Here is an 18,131-nt window from a genome sequence, read left to right as displayed (position 1 = left end):
TGCATAATTGCTAAGTTCTATTGGCTGTCCAGTGACTAAGCAGCTCTTTTATTTTGTATTTTGCCTTTAGTGTATGTCTGCAACACAGAAAGCTTTGAGAAGTGCTTGATACTGTAAAAAAGAAAAAAAAAAGTTAAAAAGGCTAACAAAGACTATGGAAATATTCTCATAATGTAGAGCTAAGGGACGATATGGATTTAGTATAAATATATTATTCTACCACAAATTTACATCGCCAACCTGAGAGGCTTCTAGTAATGGGTTGTAAGGATTCTGTTAAAAACCATGGTGGGGAAAAATGCTTTGGGTATCAGTAGGCTGTACTCATTTTACTATGTAACTGCTATTTCCTCAAGGTGGTGGGTAAACTCCGTTTGGACCTGTATCTAGAATATAAGAGCTTGGGTATGTGCTTATATAGTGATGTCTGAATTTTTACAAGATGTTTGAACAATACTGCCAGAAAAGAAACATAACAGAAAAGCACAGCCCATTCTACTGTTGCATTTTGTTTGGAAAGAATAAGCAAAGATGATAAGTAGTTGGACAGTAGTATATAAGTGGTGGTGGATGAAAACTTAAGAGGGTGAGAACTAGCAACATGTGAGAAAAATCTACTGTTGTAGAAGTTTGATTCTATTTGAACAAGTAGGGTTGTGTACACATGTTCAGACGTGTGTGAGCATATATGTCTATGTAGAGTGTGCTGAAAGCAGTAGAAAAACTGTGAGGGTCACTCCAGAGAATAATTGTGTTTTGATGACTTTTTGGCAACAAACCTCACCAAACTTTCTCATCTTAAGTCTAACTGAAAGACTAAAGTCAACAAAAATGTTTTCACAAAAGCCTTGACCAAGTATCAGCTATTAGTAACTGATGAATTGGAAATCCAAAGCAAGCATGATCTCTCTGGTTTATAATTTTTGATTGTAAATGATATGCAGAAAATAAGAATCAGCATTTAGCATGATACAACTGATCACAATGAAATTACTTAGGAGAAGAAACACAGAAGAATCATATAAAGAAGAATGTGTAAGTACAAGAAAAAGAAACAGTATTTAAAGATCTTGTTCATTAATTTGTTTTGCAGGGAGACCCAGGACCACATGGACTCCAAGGAGAGCAGGGTGATGCTGGCCCTGATGTAAGAATAGTAATCAATACAGGGTGGATGTAATTGATCCAAGATACAATGGGGTTCCCATTGAGAAAACCAATTTTTCTCTTCTTCCTTTTATCCCACACTTAAAACTCCTGCAATGAGAGGGGAAAAAAAAATTTCTAAAATTCTCATAGTGAAACATATTTGGCTTCAGATTTAGTAATTTATGTATTTAGTATTGCAATGTGGGTTTTTTTGTGGGTGGTTTGTTTTTTTTTTTTTGTTTAAATCAGGAATTTGCTGTCCCATTAATTTCAGGTCTGAGTCATGTGAAGTCACAAGCCTTAAACTCAATGCAGCCTTTTCTATGAGCTTCATAATTTCACCACAGATAAATCTATCCCTCCTTCCTTCCTCTGACTGCAAGTTCCGTATGCCTACTCAAGCCTATATATAAACTCACTGGCAGCTGAGCTGCTCTTTTTAATCTACTAGAGACTGGAACCTATGAAGGCACCTATTCTAGTCTGTCAGAAAGATTCCTAATGCAAATGTCTGCAATGATGATCACTCCTCAGCCAGGCTGCAGAAACATCCTAAAGGCTTCTAGTGATGTGAGGGTTAACAGCAACATTCACTAGTGCTGCTGAGCAGTGTGCAGCGGGAAGCGGTGCAGACCTCTTAGCTCAGAGGGAGAGAAGAGGGCTCTTGTTCTGTTTATTTTAGCTGAGGGGCAGCTGACTGGGAAGAGGTTTTCCAGAATTTTGTTGAGATGCTTTCCCTCTGCACTCACTAAGGGTCTAAAGCATTTTTTTTGGTAAGGCTTACTTGTGTAAGAATTTCTGTCCCAAATCCACTCTTTTCTCATTTTTACGTGAGATCTTTCTTTAGAAATAACCTCTGCTTTCTATAAGCTGTATTTGATTTGATTGTATGTATAATGTGTTTTATTATAAGCTGTTGTTTCACCTACTGCTCAGTGTTCTGGGTGTAATCTCTCATGCCACTCCTTCCTAGGGTGCAGCAGGTCGAAGAGGCCCTCCAGGTTTAAAGGTGAGTGGCTGACAGTGCTGCTACCTATTTATATGCAGCAACATGTCCAGCCTCAGCATTTGCTCCTCTTATGGGAGAAATTTCAGTGTGATCCAAGACACAAGTGTTTAACAATCAAAAGTCTATTTCAAGCCAAGGCAGCCTTTGGATCTCAGGTGGATGTACCAGAGGCCCTCCTGACTTGAAGAATTTAGAATTGGAAAGGAGCTTTCATTGAAATAAAAGGACAGTTATTTTTATTATTAAGGCAAATGTGGGAACGTAAATAGAGAAGAGACCATCACTAAAGATGATGGGAATGAGTAGTCAGGCTGCATTCCTGCAGCATAAGGCCAAAAGTCTGACAGCGTTTTCCTCCTTTGCTGCACGCACACAGATATATGCATGACGCGCATATGCAGCAGAGGCAAAATTAAGGCAGGTTCTGAATGATGCTTTACTAAAACATAAACATAACAGAGTGTTAACTGCAGCTCTGAAAATTGGTGCAAAGCATATGAAAGAATCAAGATTTTGAAAACAATTTAATTTCCCAAGTAGATATCTAAGAGAATATAGTGTAGTTTGAATGATTGTGTAGGATGTAAGGAATAGGTCAACCCCAGTGCATGCTGATTGATCATTCCAGAAAGATCTTCTGGTGGAAAATTCTCTCATGTCATTGTTAGGTGGTAGACTGGTTTTCCTAGACCTATGGAGCCTCAATGAAAAGAAACTTTCCTGAGATGTAATTGGTAAAGACATCACTGCCATTCTCTTAAAGGAAGTTTTAGGTAACGGTCTTGGAAAAGAAAGCTTGTTTGTCTCAGGGTATAAATTACAAAATACAGTTATCGAAGCAAATCTAAAAGCAGCTATATTCAAGAGTGGATTAGTGCAAGTAAAAGTTAAATTCTAGGAACCTGAGAAGACTCAGATTTCTTTTTTTTTTTTTTTTTTTTTTTTTAGGACAGGGTAAACAAACATTTTCCTCTGTCCATCACCCTGGCAGGAGTCTATAAGAACATCTAAACCCATGACTCCCATACATCTGCTTGCAAGATATATCGCTTATCTCTATCCTGTTGCTTGCTTTCTCCAGGGGAGGTTATATGATCATTCCAGGAAACACATTGCTCTAGTACAAGTAGTTCACGTTTGACCCAATCTCTGTAGAGTTGCTAACACAGATAAGGAAAATGGTATATACCTTGGTATAGCATTTCCCCTTTATCTTAGTGCATATAAACCCAGGGAAACATCACAATTTCGTGTGTGACACTGTCAGTACCTGCAGGATGGAATATGTCTTGAAGTCCTGCCCTGTTGTTGGAGTCTGGGGAATGGGCAAAGTTGTAGCTTCTAAATAAATTGCAACCAGCATTTTGAGTAGACGTTGTTCTATGCAACTTTTCACTCACAAGCATGGTCAGGGAAAAATTCAGATCAGCTTTACCCCATCTCTTCTTTCCAAGTCATACTCATGCAATTCCAGTGCAGTCCTAGTATCAAAGAGGAGACAGGATGAAGTGCATGCACTCTGTCTCAGTTCTCAAGTAGCAATTGTTTCAAATCTGTGCCAAAGCCCTTTATCAAAGTTCACAATATGAAAGCGTTCCGCCTGTACAAAACATGCTGTTAGAGGACACCTGGTAACAATTTGCTCAGTTTGATAAGTTTGATACGTTTCTTGTGTTTTTAGTTGTGGATACACTATGTAAATTGAAGTGCTTGCTGTGTTCTTAATTTGGCAAAAGGTTCATGATTTTTTCATGAAACTTTTGCACGGATTAAGTGCTTTTTCTGTGTCCTGGTTTTGGCTGGGATAGAGTTAAATTTCTTCCTAGTGCTGTGGTTTGGATTTAGTATGAGAAGAATGTTGATAACACACTGATGTTTTCAGTTGTTGCTAAGTACCCTGCTAGTCAAGGACAGCTCCCATGCTCTACTAGGTGCACAAGACGGGAGGGAACATAATCAGGACAGCCAACCCAGCTGGCCAACGGGGTATTCCACACCATGTGACGTTATGCTTAGTATATGAATGGTAGGCGTGTTCCAGGAAGTACCGATTGCTACTTGGTTATCGGTCAGCGCGGGTGGTGAGCAATTGCATTGTGCATCACTCATTTTGTATATTCTATCATTATCATTATTATTTTCCCTTTTCTGTTCTATTAAACTGTCTTTATCTCAACCCACGAGTTTTTTTCACTCTTATCCTTCTGATTCTTTCCCCATCCCACTGTGGGAGGGGGGCAGGGGGAGTGAGCGAGCGGCTGCGTGGTGTTTGGCTGCCTGCCAGGTTAAACCACCACATTCTGCAACAGCAACAAGCATTTAAACTGAAGGCCAAGTGTAAAATGTTAATAAATTACAGTGAGAATAGCCGCAATGATGGAGTATAGAACACAAGTTTCAGCAAAGGAAAAAGGCTGCTGGGACAGGTGGGGTGTCTTTTATGGTAGTAACATTTCTTCAGCAGCACAGTGTTTGATTTGACTCTCATTTCTGCGCTTTCTGTCCCTCTCCTGTTAAGAGGAGCAGAGTTTTGCTATACCTTTATTACTGTCCTCCTGTGTGCTGCAGCCAGGTAACACAGATTTTTTACATTTAAGCTGATTCAAATTAATTTTTCACTGGGAAATGACAGTCAGAAGTGAGAATCCTGCAAGTTCCCCAAACTACAGTCCAGTCACATCCCGGCTTCATGCAATACACAGGTAGGCCTTGTGCTGAAACCTCTGCCCCACCTGGTTTCTGAAAATTCCAATTTGGATTTCACTATGAGAATCCAGAATTTTCACTGTATGGGGTATCGCAGATAGCGATAGGCTCTGGAAGATTTTGATACTATCTGCCAGTAGGGGGAAAGCACCATACTTTGGCTACTCACAGGGATCAGCGTAACTTGAAAGAATATGAGCATTTTATCGTTACTGTTTCCTATTTCTATCTCAGAAATTCTTTACGGGGTTTATGCAGACATTTTAGATTAAAATATTGAACAATATTCATCAAGCCTGCCTCTTAATTATTCCAATTCTTGCTTAATAGCTCAGAAATCAATTTCTTAAATAATTATGTAACTTTATGCTTTCTTTTTTTTCCATTTGATTGCTGCTGAACTCTAAAAATCTTTGTCTGCATTTTTCTGTCAGGTACCAGCAGAAAGAAATAATCCAAGTGAGCTTATGAGGGTAACAGGACAAAATTTGAAGTCTGTGGAAATGGATTTTTACCTTATCTTTGTTGTACTAACAAGCACAAGAACTCTGATGTGGTTAGAAAATAAGTGTTCAACTCGTTTAGTAAAATCACAGAGTGCAGAATTAGTTGAACCTTTTGAGACAATCTTCTTCATCTCCATGGGGGCCTCCTCTCCCAGTGATGAGGCCACCCTTTTGTAATATGGTAGGGAACAAAAGAGATGACTGAATCTCACAGCAACAGAGAGCTTCCAAACTGTTTTCATTTAAGTACTTGATGACCAGCTTTGACTTCTAAAAGTGTAATATAAAACATTTGCATGCATCACTAGGCATTAAAAGCTAGGTCCCAACCCATGTTCAGAACACAGCTTACGTAAATAACCTGTTCATTGAAGAGGTGTAAAAAGCAAATGGCAAAGAGAATTACCCTCTTCTGTCTTCCACATCTCCTGCAGGAACTAGATGGAACAGTAAACCCTGCAATATGACACTGGCATCCATCCTTGGGTGAGATTTTGAGTGTTGTGTCCTCCCACTGAGATCTCTTGCATGGCAGGGTGTTGCAAAGGTGCCACAGGGCATAGCTCTATCAGCGCAAGGTATGAAAACTTCACTGTGCAGGCTTCCTGGTGTCCTTAGGCCAGGAAGCAGAACTGTGTAGTCCTAATGTTTGCAGGATCTTCAAGAGCCCTTCTGTGGACCACAGGATTTGACTCTGTAAGGAATTATGATACGGCCAGTCCTTCTGGAAGAGGAAGATTTTGTGCTGGAATGGAATGGAAATGAATCCCTCTTTCAGGTGAAGATAGATATTGGTGGTGATGTACTCAGGGACAAATAATCAAATTACAGGCAATGAGCCAGAATTCACCCAGCTAATGCCTAAGGACTTGTGCCGGATTTAACTGTTAATAAAAGGCGCTGAACTAACACCCTCGTCAACAAAGTTGACTTCCCTTGCAGTCATCATGAACACACTGCTTTTCACTATATCTCGAAAAGAACAGTTTTCCAGGACTTCTAGTTCAAATTATCTGTTGTTTTTTGTGATAAAAGGGAGACTAACTTTTTGAAATAGCTTAAAAAAAAAGAAGCACAGCTAGCCATTCTTAACATTCAGAAGTAGTCAGCGGGCAGAAGGAAGGTGTAGCCTCAGAGAGGTGTTTGTCACAGACAAGAACAACGCTGCAGTCTGTGTTCTGAAAGCAAAGCAAAATAGTGAAGACGGAAAGGAAACTTTCTGTAGGTTTTGAAATTTGTCCATTTTCATTGTAATCAAAGTGATTTTTGTGGAAATCTATTTCTATTTGTTTTTTTTTTACAGCTAGCATAAACCTAGTATGAGTCCAGTAACTGATATTCTGTGTTACAGTATTGTTACTCTGGCTACAAATAAGCTTGCTCAAATGCTGCTTTTTTTTTTTTTTTTTTTTTTTTTTTTGCTATTGTTATCTTTCATTTCATTCATATGGTGGACAATGGAAGTACAACCTTTTAAATGCAGTTTTCCTCAGGAGGTTCTTTCCAGAACCATCTATTTCTGAGAATCTTCAGACATATGTTTGTAATTTCTCCAGTGAAAGGAGGTCTGCAAGGCCTGGAAAATCTTGGTGCTAATTATCACCATTTTACTCAATCCAGCAGACAGGAAGTATTTCTTATGCATGTCAGCTAAACTAACTTATCCTTAGATGGCAACTTTATGTAGATGGTAATTGGAAAAGCTTGGGTTTTTTCCCCATCATGAAGGAAGATTTGACTTGCCTTGCTGAGTAACCAGCGTGAAAGATGGGGAGTGTAAAGACATCTAATTCTAGGATGAATTGTGAAGTCATGGTTCCCCCTCAGAGTAGTTCTCCATGGATAAGGGTGAAGGGGATCTGCCCTTGTAGCCCTGGCTTTATGACTTCTCATGGTCTCTGCAGTGGACAAGGACAAGGGTAATGCAGGAATATTGCTGAGACCATGGTGTAAAATGCACTTAGCAAAATGCAAAGCAGATAGAACTGACTCTAGCAACAAAAAAAAGCTGCTCAACTTTTTTGCTTTTAAATTGAGTTTTCTTCAACAGGAATTTGAAGCTGCTTGAAAGCTGCTTGGAAGCATTGAAAAACACACTATCAACTGATACTCTGTGCAGATATGAAATTATCTGTTGATGTACACGTGACAGGTGTTAATTGGTTTGGTTTGGTAGCTTTTTTTTGTTGTTTTTGTTCTGGCAGGGTGAGCAAGGAGATCTGGGGGAAGCAGGTTACCCAGGAGACTCTGGTCTTCCAGGCCCACAGGTAACTAAAAGAACTTCTGAGTTGTTTTTATGTTAGCTATGGAGAAGATGAGTTGTCAGTCTTGATCTTTTGTTTTTCTTTTGGAATGCTTTGTTTCCTTCAACTAATTAATATTATGAGTAATATTCTTCCCTAGCAAATCTCCTCTGTAACCCTGAGGAATTAAATATGGCAAGTTTCTCTTTCGGTTTATGTGAGTGCAGCTTCTAGTAAAATCAAAAGAGGAAAGTGAATAGCAGAAATAAGTAATTTAACCAACACATCTCTAGCTTACAGGATATTATCAAGCAGATATCTTCAAAATGAATTCTTTAGAAATTGCTAGCAATAAGTACATAAAATCTATTGCATTTTTGAACGTACTGTATTTGCAGGGTGCATTGAAATGATGAAAATTATATACTGATTGACAAAACCAATGAGGAAAGCTTTGTGTTTTAAAAATTTGCTTGGTGGAGTCATTTTGAAGAGAATTATGGTGGTAGACTGCTTACAGTAGCTTCCAGTTTTAAGATGGTCTTAGGTGTTCTAAAGATGCTCTTAGCTTTGAGTTTTAAGATATAGGCATCTGGAGAAAATGTGCCTAGTTGATAGTGGGTTGTTTATGGCTCCCTTGGTATCTTAGAGACCATAGTGATTCTCTGAATATGGCTCTCAGACAGTGACCATCTCAGCTGCTTTACACAGACAAATCCTTACAACCAAACAGCCAGAAGTTTCATGTGTGCATTAAGGCTTGTGAAACAGGCACTTGGATTCTGGTCAATGCAGCAATCTAATCTTCACTGAAAGGTTATCAACATTGAACTGACTTTTTTTCAATGGCTTTTTTACATCAGGGCCCAAGAGGACTACAAGGGATCAGAGGACCTCCAGGACCACAGGGCATGCCAGGCCCTCTGGTTAGCTTTAAATAATATATTCCTGCTGTACCCATTAGGGCTTTTCATTCTCAGTGTTATTCTTATAAAGAGGTTTTAAAAAACTTACAGAAAGAAGAAACTGAGGATTTTAATGAGGATAGTAGTTAAGGAAACTGATTTTCAGCCTCGTAGGATAAAATAACAGCCTCGAAAATAAGTTCAGGTGGGTGAATAGGAAGTTCAGCTTTCAGTGAATCAAGCTTTTGCATGATTGCAATGAAAAGCCTTAGCTCGAGATTCCACTCTCGGTTCTATAGTATCAGGACTAACAGCATGGCTTGCAGCATGTATAAATACAGATGTACAGTATTGTAGTTGAGGGCAAAGTTAGATAATGATCAGTGGTTTCATAAAGTATGGCCTGTGAGATTTAATGCTAGGGTACGATGAGGTTGAGCACTATTGACTATTGAGCGCTGCCTGCTGATCTTCTAACTTGTGTGATGCTGTTGATTTGGGGATTCTTATTCTGGAATTACACCAGTCTAACTCAGGACTGGAATGTCCTACTCTGTCAGCCTTGGGCATCTGCTTCAGTCATGTAATGATGCTCATGCTTACACACCCATTTGTATATGTGTGAGTATATATATATATTCATATTGTTTGTGCACATATGCATGTATTCACTAGGTATCTATGTAGATAGAAAATAATATTCATGTCATACTTAACAACATTTTGAGAATTTTAAAGCAGTTGTACAGAAAACAGGAAATAACTGGAATGGTGGCTTGACCAGTAACTCTTACTGTGGTCCTCAAAAGCGTGTTAATGTGCTAATACTTATACTGATTCTGTAATAATTTCAAGTGGCAATGAATCCTTGAGTGCAGTGAGCCCTTGAGTCTTTGTTGTGTACCTTTTAACTGATACTTCTGATTACAGGCTAGTCTGGGGGCCCCAGGTTCACCTGGCTCTGTTGGGAAGTTAGGTGCAAGAGGAGCAAAGGTAAAGATTTTTGAGGTACCTAATTGCAGCAATCTAACACCATCATTCATTCAAGAACCTGACTGAAGAAGCATGAACTAACACTTGTGTTGTTCCCATCGAACATGTGAAGAATGTTAAGTTTTATAGACATTTTTAGATTGCATGGGAAGGCAAGTGATGTGTTCAAGGTGTCAGAGTTATACTAAGAAGTTTTTAGTGTTGACATGACTGCTGCTCTACGTGCTGTTGTGGTCATGGTTCTCAGTGGGGCCTGGCTTCTCACAAAATGCAGTAGGGATATGGCAGTGCTGACCCTTGAGCATGTTTTATGATTCCTAGAATCTGTCCAATCCATTGAAAATAGGTACTAGTTAATCACAGAATCATAGAATATCTCAAGTTGGAAGGGACCCATAAGGATCATCAAGTCCAACTGCCTGCTTTTTGCAGGACTGCCTAAAACTAAACCATATGACTAAGTGTTGTCCAGATTCTCCTTGAACTCTGACAGGCTTGGTGCCGTGACCACTTCCCCGCGGAGCCTGTTCCAGTGAGTGACCACCCTCTCAGTGAAGAACCTTTTCCTAATGTCCAATCTGAACTTCCACGTTCAATGAAGCATAGCTACTTATTTTAACCTTTTTGTTTTAAAGATTCCTAACCAGTTCAAGGAACCTTGACTGTTATAATGTCTATTATACAGGAATGAATGTGTTGAGAAGAACTGAATCAACATGAAGTTAAACAGAAAGACTTATACTAATAGGTGGTCTACATTATGGTTCACTTACAATAAATCTTACCCCTTTCTTTCCTTTTATTAATGTGCATTGATATAGGAGACTTACTTTATTAAATAAAAATAACTCATTTTAGGTGTTGTTGCATCTCTGGATATAAAAGGCATAAATAATACCAGTTAGCTAAGCCTTTCAGTCTCTTTGAAGGGTTATTAGATTCAGTGTATTATTACATTCAGTGACAAAGAGGTATCAGAAGGTCAAAGTGCTACTATGAGAAGAGTCACTGTGTGAAAACATACACTGAAACAGTGAAAAAAGTTGGGAAGAAACATGGGGATTTAATCCATCATACATTCCATTTTCTCAGTCTGGTTTTGTGCTGTTTAATATTGGGGTTCTTGTTAGAAGAAGGTTCATTAAGAAAGTGAAACCAAAAAAAGGAACTGAAGAAAAGAAAACTTGCAAGAAGACTAAGAATACAGTGCAGGCAGCCTGCTTGCGAAATATTGTCCGCTATCAACAGATGTTTCAGGCTGGTAGAATTCCAGGCTATGTCCTGCTACCATTAATATAACTTTTTCCAGAAACACTCTTTTAACTGGTAATTCTGTATAACAATGGGATTTTTATTGAATGAAGGCCTTTGGGGTTTAGCTGCATGAATGCTCAGCATATTCTGGTTTGCCAAGTACTTTCCAGTTCAACCCCAAGGAACCTTCCATGAAACATGATCTGTAATGGAATGCTTTCGACTGGCATCAAGTAGTCTGTAAAATGTATAAGCACACTTCATTCTAGCAGACAAGTTTACATTTTGGAAAGAAGAATTCTCCTGAATGAGCCAAACTAATGCCTTTCACGTTTCAATTATAACAGGGTGAACCTGGTGACCCTGGAGAGAAGGGCCCAGTGGGACCAGCTGGATGGAGAGGCATGCCTGTGAGTCTTTCTGCCCTAATTCAGGGCCCCTGTAGTTTAATACCCATCCATCTGAATCAGTACAGTTCATTCCCTTCTATTTTCTCTATTTGATACAATTAAAATTATTTCACATTTAGTTCTCAGTTTCCTTTTTGACACCAGATTCCTTGTGGGCTAGAGAGAGTATCTTTCCCCTCAGGTTCTCTAGAAGAGAGACAATATGCTAGAGTTAGGGCACACAATGGAGACGAACTGTGGCTTTAATCCTTGTTTTCTCTCTATAGATTCTGCCACCATTTGCTACTGTTTTTAGACTGTGTTGTGATAGCTTGCCCTACTTCATCAATTTTAACAGCCCAGGCACCTCACTGTAGTGGGAGGTCTTTATTCCAAAATGGAATTGGATGTGAATTTAATCCTCTTTTAAAAGCTAACTCATGCTATATTCAACCTATGCAGGGCATGGATGGGAGAGATGCCTACGGTCCTGAAGGAAGCAAAGGAGCAAAGGTGAGTGCTTCGAGTCAGGATGTCTCACAGTCTCCAGTCTGCAGTGTCAAATCAAACATGACCATCCATATTCATTTCAAAAGAAATGTAAGACGTGGCCACAGGGCATTTCTGAGGTTCGGTGAGAGGCTCAGCCTTCCCACAACCATCCTTGTGAGAAATTCTGCAATAGGATATTCTTTTGAGAACCACTCTCTCTTATTCTTTCCCTTGATGTGTGTATATGGGTATGGGGGATTGTACTTCTTGGAGTACACAGTGCTTTCTCCCCACTTCAGTCTGCTTGACTAGCCACTCTTGTTGGTAAGTATTGGTGGGCCAGCCACTTTGGAGTCTTAATTTTTCTTCTTTCAGAGGAGGGATTCCTTGACTACCAAGGTGAGGGTGGTACTTTCCAAACATCCTCGCTGTTTTAATGTGAAACATTCTTCCTTGTGCTCCTATGGTCAGCAATAAGATCTGAGGATTAACCTCTGGAGTGCTACATATTTAGAAATTCTTATCATTGCCTTCACAGCCCTGAAAAAAATAGCAGTGAAATGCCTACTTTTCTAAAAACATACAAGAATCCAGCTAAAATAAAAAGTATATAGAATGGATGAGGTTAAAATCATGGCACCAGTGGCACCAATGGGTCAGTCCGTGAGCAAAATGGTCAGGGTATTGGAAACAGCTGCAGTCCTCCTTTCAAAGAGTTTGTGTAGTATTACAATACTAGTCCTTTCCTGTTGCTTGTGCAACAGAAGTGGTCCAATGGATCTCACTGGAGGCCCATCTGTTTCACTCTCCCGTTTTGTGGGAGAAGCAGAGTGCTGCAGAAGCTGCAGAAAAGATATGAAAGGCTTCCCAGGAGCCTCTGCAATTGATGATCTCCTTTTTCTAAAATGGCTTTTTATTAAAATGACTCATGATGCTTCTTATTCAATCTCTTTTCTTACCTTCTTAGCCCCAACAATTTCCTTTGATGGGAGAGTTTCACAGGTTACACATATGTTATATGCAAGACTCGTTCTTTTAATCTCTTGGAATCTCCCACTTGTTTGTTTCGGGGAACATCCTCCTTGTTACAGGAAATGAGGAAAAAAGGTTTCTGCTAAATCTTCTTGTCATTATTCATTGTTTTGAAGGATTGACTTAAAGCCTTTCTTATACACACTTATACACCCAAGATTTGGCAGGGCCTGAATTAAAGCAATTAATAAAAACAAACAAAAACCCAATTCACCCCAGAATAGTGATCCAGAAAGAGTTGGTTTCTCCTGATAGCTAAGAGAACAGCCTTTAGTATAGATTCTAGTTAAGGTTGTTATTAATTATACAGGTTCACCATCACATTATGCTTTCTTAGGTGTAATGTGGGGCCTATGTGCATGTAATTTTCTAGAAATTGTAGGATAAAGTCATATGATGTTTGACAAGCATGTCCACTTTCATTGGAGGGAACTCTAAAAACAAGGACATACGTAAGTAGTGTGAATTCGGATAGTTACTCTAATGTCAAGGAAAGATACACTTCAATTCTGATTGGTCTTTGTGAGAGTTCTCATATTTCTCATATACGAGCAAAGAACACACGAAAAACTGAAGTAACTGAAAACAATTAATGAAGTAGCTTCTAATATGCCAACAAAATATTATGATATCACTGTTTAGTATGGAGGGTACAACATTTTGAAACTTCATTCAAACACTGAATTCTGAATGTTATACTTTACTTATGATTGCTGAACATGAATTCCACTGTATGTTATTAGGAGGCCTAAACAAGTTTTGATAAAACACTTATTTGAGAAATGGAATACTCTTGAAAATTCAGAAATGGTTGGAAACTTTTTAAATGCTCTTCCTTTAGATGAACAAGGTGTTAATCTAAAATGGTGTCATTGAGACCAGAGTAGTAGCCACTGTTACTTGAATGCTAAGAATAATTTTGAAATTGTTTTTGGTTTAAAGACATCAAACACTAAGCAGATCACAAAGTTCTAGATTCTTATGAATTCTTTGTCCTTTCTTTTGGTAGGGAGAATCTGGATTCATAGGATATCCTGGTCCAGAGGTATGATTAAATGGGCATGTTTGCTTTCTTTGTGTCTTGTTTTATATTACTTTTGTTTGGAAGTGGTTATCTGTCTTTCTGTCTGTCTTCTCCTTTCCTATAAAGTCCTGGATTTCATTAATTTTCAGGGAGAAGATGGAGACCCGGGTATTCCAGGAGCTGAAGGACCCAAAGGAGTTAGGGGTAGAAGAGTAAGAATGATAAATCTGTTAACTCTGTGAAGAGTTCTATAAGTAAAGCCCTTATGTCGTAAGTGTTTCCTCATCAAAATTTTTTGAAATTCGTTCCCACTCTGATCTTTTATTGCCATATCCTGGGCAAGAGGTCTTGAGAGAATGCAGGTGTAAGAGAGATGTTCATTGCTAATAATTCTTAGCGGTAGTAGTCAATCTTTATGTAAATGGAGGACCCAACTCACAATGTAGTTATAGAGGTTTTTCTCTGCCGAAATTCTGCACCTGTGTGTGCAACTATAAAGAATAAAACTTGTATTTCTACTTTTAGGGTAATGCTGGCACACCAGGTTCCCTGGGAGATCCAGGAGACCAAGGGCCATCAGGACCTATGGTAATATATTTATTTTTAAAAATCACTCTTAGCTTGCTCTTAAACTTGCTATTAGATTAATGGAATATTTAGTAATGTTTCATCTGGTAAACTATGCTTAATCAGCCTGGCAGTTGTGTAGAGTTACATTTTGCCTGTGGAGGCACAAGAGCACCTGCTGTTGAAAATGGAACTGCAATGATACAATGCAGGGCAGAATTTCTTCCACAGTATTAGGTATTGTATTTAGGCTGGGTAAATATCTAACTAAAAAAGAAGAGAGTACTAAAATGTAGAACTGGATTGTTCTGCTGAAAGCCAATGTATTTTTTCATTTAAAAAGAAAAGCCATTTAAAATCAGACTTGCAATTGCAGGCATTTACTTAAAGCTTGAATTGACTGTAACCTGTTAATCCTTATATGCAAGTAGATGTCTTGATGTACTTTTCCAGTGTGTGTGATCTGCATTTTATTAACAAAAATTTTTATTCTCTATCTAAGCAGGGGAAAGGATCGTGGATTTCAGTAGGATTTAGGACTAACATTGTAGACAGTTAGGAAAATGTGTCTATCTTTATCTTGCTGCAGTTCTGCAAATCAACTCCGTGGTGGCCAGAAACAATCCCTACTGTTAAGTTATTTTCGTGTTAAACTTTCTTAAACTTATTCTTTTAGTTTAAATATGGAACATTATTGATAACAGTATCTTTACCTGTATATCATGGCCTACGGGATACCTGCAACTTGGAAAACAATTTTTTTTTTTTTTTTTTTTTGGTCATTACACGGTGCTGGTCGATGTATGTACCTGGCCCACTTTATTTTATGATGCTTGGCACAAGAATGGCAAGAGTGCCAGCTGGAATGCATTGCCCCATTGCCCTCCCTGCTGCTTGACTGCTCACATAACGTTGCAGACAGACAGACTTTATGTGCTCATGAACCAGATAGCTGTTGGCCTTGCCAATCCGTAGTCCAAGAAGTCTTCAGGGAGATTTCAAGCTCAAGATCTCCTCTTCAGATGTAGAAGTGAGAGTGGAGCTTAGGAATTATGGGCTTGGTGGGATTATTATAGTAGCAGTGCATCAGTGAAATGGGAAAATGGGAATCCTGTGGGAAGTGGAAGAGATAGGGATGCAGGAAGGGGTACAGGTAGTAGGCAGGGCCAGCCAAAACAGGCCTGTTTTACCCATCCTTCCTAACTTGGTGGCATGATTATCCATATGGGTCAAGTCTGCACAGCTCACACTCACTATTAATAAGCTGCTGCAAGTAGCATTCATTAGGGCTCAGGCAATTCACGGTTAACTCTTGCTGAACAGTACCAAAGAAGAACTGGGACCTGCTGGGAAACATAAGAAGATAAAAGCATGGAATGGCTGTGATGGTGCTAGCAGCAAGACAGCAGAGAAGATGAGGAAGGTAGCTCAGGCAGGAGGTGGAGGAATGGAAGGTTAATTGGAGGGGGAAGCAACGAATATGGAGATGGGGTTGTAATCTGGGGACGTAAGGAAGTATATGATTTTGGTAAACTGTAGTGTTATGGTAGAGAGAGGCTAAGGTAAAGGTGGGATGTGGAGTTCCAATTTTTCTGGTGTATCTCACTGCAGCCCCCTGCGAGTAAGTGAAAATTTTTGGTAGTCTTGCTACACATCTGAATTGCATACGTGATGAAAACTTTCAAGCTGCCTTGAAAAAAAGTTCTTTTCCCTGTATTTTATTCCTGTTATGAAGACTAAACAATATTTTTATTTTGATAAAAAGATGCTTGGAATCCTGGCATTTGCCCACAGCTCCCAAGGAGAAGGCTGCAGAGTCACCAAAGCTAGCTAGGCTGGTGAGCAGTTATGATGTGTATATGGTCTTGCAGGATCTCTCAAGGTAGAACTGTGGGGATTGTACCCCGCAGGAGGAGAGGGCAAGCCTATCACACATCAGAGGTTGAAAAGGGTGTAAGGTGCAGATAACTGAACCACAGCACAGAAATTGCTGTTTAGAAAGGAAATCCAATTCTGAATTATACTGGTCCTCAAGGGCAACAAGTATTGAACATTTATAAAACCAGGAAGGAAGATGGACTGAGAGATAGGTCTGAGAAGTAGTCTGCAACTCTGTTGGGAACAGGTCCACAGAAATCCATGCTGGGAACTGACGTCTCCTCATATTTCAAATTCACAAATGGTTATCAGCAAAACACTGTATGTCTGCATTTTCTTTGGACTACAGAGTCATAGATGGAAATATGTTATCAGGGTCTGATTTTCTGAACCTGTGTTTAATTTGTTTCAGGGTGCCAAGGGACCAATGGGCACCATTTTAATGGAAGTAAGTAATTATCTTACAGCTAACTGCATACTGCATGGAACTAACAGTTTTAGTCTTCTTCCATTTATAAGCGCTGACTGCAATGAGCACAATTAGCTGTTAGAAAACTGTATGCTTTTCAAATACTTGTCAGACTGCAGTGGGTTCTTCTGTTTTGCAAATAATCAAGGATTGAGAAACAATTATGCATATGGATTAACACTATGTCCAAACTTTTACAAACTGTTGGACAGTTAATATTCCTTTATCTGTTTCTTCATTCACATCAGTTTACACACCAGCTCAGGTTTAGGGTTGCTTTTCACCCTCTTGTAAAGGAAGGCATTTCCTCAGCAACAGCTGTTTTCACTGGGAATAGCAGGGCAGGGTTTCTTCAGAATCCTAATCCCATGTAAAATGAACACTTCTGAGTAAAGGCTCCATCTAACCCTTGCATGGACAACAACCTGCAGACAATACTATTGCAGGTGCGTTCTATGTCCAAAGGAGGTCCTCTCCTCCTTCATGGACCTCTCTCTTCTTATGTGAATTGCTATTGAAATGCCCATTCTCCTGTGGAAGTGCCATTGCCTGGTGACCTCTTAGATCAGACTATTACACAAAATAGCAAATGGATAAATGGTTGCTTAATATTCCAGAGCATGATTAAGTGCCAACAGAGCATGTCTAAAGAAACGCTTAGTTTCTGCAGCAGGGGCAGAGCCCTTGTAATATTTGAAATAGAGAGGAACTGGAATGTGTGATTCTGGATTTACTGTTGTGAGAGTTAGTTCAGGAGCTGGGATATGACATTCACCTCAAACCAATAGTAAGATTCCCAATCTGGAATGGTTTGGGATTTGCCATTAATTGCTTTTTTGTTTTGCTCTTGCAGCCGTGTGAACTTGTGAATTTTACACGAAAAAACTGCCGTAAGTAGGGAGCATCTTCCTTTACCTCTGATTCCACCTAGTCACTCTTCTTAAATGGAATAGCCTCCACTGGAAACCCTGTAAACTAGTAGTTTGTATCTGGGTTCAGTTTGATGATGATAGGTAGTTGTTAACTGTGAGGGGTTTTCAGCAGGTGAATGAAACAGGCTTACGCTTTTTGCTCAGTTTTCCTATCTCTTAATTACAAAAACTGTAACAAAAGTCTCTTGTCCTCATTTAAGATTAAATTATTTTTTTGCCATTGTGCCAACCCCCTTTGAGGAATTCTCTGAGAGAAGACAGTATTTGTATATATATATCACCTGTCCTCCAGATTTGGAGTGCTCATTCTCTCTGACTTGTGTGCTCAGCAGAACCCAGAACAATTTCCTTAATTCTCATCCAGTAAAATTGCACTATTTTGAGTATTTGATTGTGGAAGAGGAGTGTTGTCTCTCACTGATAGATTCTGTCAGTTGTCTGAGCTTTGGGTCAGGCTCTTTAGTGAAAGCAAGTGAATATGTCCCTACTTTAATGAATATGACTCCGAAATAATTTATTTGCTTTCCACCTCTTCATTCCAGCTTGCTCATCAGGTAAGCCCATCTCGCCTCTGCATGTCCAT

At 39.3% G+C, this 18,131-nt stretch overlaps 1 protein-coding gene across 1 annotated transcript in view; it reads left to right on the top strand.

The window, feature by feature from the left end:
• Positions 1-18,131, top strand: part of LOC142078390 (collagen alpha-4(VI) chain-like) — a 51,213-nt gene that overhangs the window by 24,039 nt on the left and 9,043 nt on the right. The window contains 13 exon segments of the mRNA XM_075140852.1: positions 1,094-1,147; positions 2,123-2,158; positions 7,575-7,637; positions 8,477-8,539; positions 9,449-9,511; positions 11,113-11,175; positions 11,617-11,667; positions 13,688-13,723; positions 13,852-13,914; positions 14,228-14,290; positions 16,560-16,595; positions 17,470-17,506; positions 18,091-18,102. Of these exon segments, the coding sequence (XP_074996953.1) occupies positions 1,094-1,147; positions 2,123-2,158; positions 7,575-7,637; positions 8,477-8,539; positions 9,449-9,511; positions 11,113-11,175; positions 11,617-11,667; positions 13,688-13,723; positions 13,852-13,914; positions 14,228-14,290; positions 16,560-16,595; positions 17,470-17,506; positions 18,091-18,102 (640 nt within the window).

This window comes from Calonectris borealis, chromosome 2, assembly GCF_964195595.1.
Source record: "Calonectris borealis chromosome 2, bCalBor7.hap1.2, whole genome shotgun sequence".
NCBI classification, from domain to species: domain Eukaryota; kingdom Metazoa; phylum Chordata; class Aves; order Procellariiformes; family Procellariidae; genus Calonectris; species Calonectris borealis.
The sequence above is the reverse complement of the archived record's forward strand: the minus strand, read 5'-3'. Positions and strand labels throughout refer to the sequence as shown.